Genomic DNA, 2,483 nt, shown 5'->3' with positions numbered 1-2,483 from the left:
ACGAAATCATTATCCTCATGTCCCTGTTCATCTTGGAAATCCTGTACTCACATTTGTCGACGACATCATCATCTTTTCCAACACACTTGAGGAACACGCTCAACACGTAGCTGCAGCTATCGAACGTCTCACCAGCGTCAACTTAATCCTCAACCCCAACAAGTGTCATTTCGCTCAAGAATCAGTTTACTTGCTTGGATTTTGTGTATCAGCACAAGGAATTGGTTTGGATCCTCGCAAGGTTGCAAATGTTCAAGAGTGGCCGGTACCTCGCACTGGCAAAGACGTACAACGGTTTCTTGGTGTTATCAACTACTTTCGTGAATCAATTCCCAATGCAGCTTCGAGGATGGCACCTCTCAACAAGCTACGACTTGAGCACCGTTTAGACGACTTATGGAATGACAGCGCACAAGCAGCTTTTATCGACCTCAAACGTGTGTTATTACACGCACCTATTCTCAGCTATCCAAATCTCAAACATCCCTTCCAAGTGGCAACCGATGCATCAAATACAGGGATTGGAGCTGTACTTTATCAGATTATCGATGGCACAACACATCACATCGCTTTTATGGCACGATCTTTATCTCCTTCTCAACGCAACTATTCCACCACAAAACGTGAGTTACTTGCTATCATCTTCGCCCTCAACAAATTCCATCAATACATATGGGGCAATCATTTCACCTTGTGTACAGATCACAAAGCGCTGGTCTATATTCATACACAAAAAGTGGCTAACGCCATGATGATCAATTGGCTGGATACTATTCTCGAATACTCATTCGATGTCGTGCACATTCCTGGATTGGACAACACCCTACCTGATCAACTATCTCGCCTTTTTCCCACTGAAAAAAAGCTGGCAGGGGGCAATGCATCACACGACAAACAAACATCCACGCAAAACAACGCTATACACGTTACAGGTAACCAAGGCAACAATGACAGCAGTGATGAACAGGATGATGACTTATATTTTGAACCTCCTGAAAACGAACGTAGACAACTGCTTAAGGATGCGCATCAATGCAAAGAAATGTTGAAAGACGCACACGCCTTCGGACACTTTGGAGCAAAGGCTATGGTCGCACAATTACAACAAGATGGACTCAAATGGAACAACATGCATCGACAAGCACAAGAGATTGTACACGCTTGCACACAATGTCAACAAAACAACATTGCAAAACAAGGCTATCAACCTTTACGTCCTATACATGCATTTCTTCCTGGTGACCATTGGGCTATCGATCTCGCTAGTGGATTCGACAAAAGTCATAATGGCAACCTCTACATACATCTTGGTTATGGTAGATGTATGCACACGTTTTTGCGTATTACACGCCCTTCCGGATAAAACGTCTGACACAGTTGTTAAAGCGGTTATTGACACTTTTTGCGATTATGGATTCCCTCGCTATCTACAATCTGACAACGGCACTGAATTCGTCAACACTTTGATGCACAAGTTAAGGAATGCCGCAGGCTTTGATAATCGACTTACTACACCTTACCACCCACGAGCTAATGGATTAGCTGAACGTTTCGTCCAAACGTCTATCAATACAATCCGCAAAAGCATTAATGGAGCCACCAGGGATTGGGATTTATACGTCAAACCAACTCAACTAGCACTCAACAGCAAAGTGGCCAGCATACACGGATCTTCACCATTTGCCTTGATGTTCAATCGCGCCATGAATGGATTCCGTAATTACAACAATGATGATATACCACAGCCACTCACCGAAAAAGAGCTGATGGATCGCATTGATCACATGTCCAATACGGTTTTCCCGGCAATATCAGAAAGAGCACAGGCATTACAAAAGCTCAAGAAAGGTCGACATGATGCTAAGTACAAGATGATACATTTTCCTCCAAACAGCAAGGTCATGGTCAAGGATGTACTACGCAGTAAGAAGATGGATCCACGTTACGACGGACCTTACACTGTCGTCAGGGAAACTACAGGTGGCTCTTACGTTCTTCGCGATGAACAAGGGTTACTCGCAGCCAGAAACTTTGCACCATCACAGTTGAAAATGGTATCACAAGATGAATTGGTGGATGTCAACGAGCTATATGAACATGAAGGCCAATATTACACCATTCAATCTATTGTGGATCATAAACAACTTGCACCTCGCAACTACATGTACAGGGTACGATGGGAAGGTTATTCAGCAAACGATGATACTTGGGAACCACCCGAATCATTTAACAGCACACAACCTATTGCAGAGTACTGGAACAAGCTTGGCCGTATACCACCACACGATTATTCCATCGATGGCAACATAACCCAGCACACTGACACAGGGAAACATGCACGCAAGAGATCACGACCTCATTCTGCCAATACTTCAACACGCAAAAGCAAGCGTTTACGTTCTTCACAACGATAATGTTCAACCTGGCAGGGGGCAATGTGGTGCACACGTATAGCGGATGATCGGTTAAACATTATCCATTAC

At 44.0% G+C, this 2,483-nt stretch overlaps 1 protein-coding gene across 1 annotated transcript; it reads left to right on the top strand.

Moving 5' to 3' along the window:
* Nucleotides 1-1,087: 1,087 nt before the first annotated feature.
* On the top strand, nt 1,088-2,414 carry O0I10_013257 (uncharacterized protein; the record flags this gene model as incomplete). The annotated part of the gene is made up of 2 exons (XM_058493058.1): nt 1,088-1,322; nt 1,387-2,414. 2 exons carry the CDS (start codon nt 1,088-1,090, stop codon nt 2,412-2,414), a joined length of 1,263 nt encoding a protein of 420 aa, XP_058336176.1.
* Between the last annotated feature and the right edge of the window lie 69 nt (nt 2,415-2,483).

The sequence above is a fragment of the Lichtheimia ornata genome, assembly GCF_029851405.1.
Source record: "Lichtheimia ornata isolate CBS 291.66 chromosome Unknown scaffold00369, whole genome shotgun sequence".
NCBI classification, from domain to species: domain Eukaryota; kingdom Fungi; phylum Mucoromycota; class Mucoromycetes; order Mucorales; family Lichtheimiaceae; genus Lichtheimia; species Lichtheimia ornata.
The sequence above is the reverse complement of the archived record's forward strand: the minus strand, read 5'-3'. Positions and strand labels throughout refer to the sequence as shown.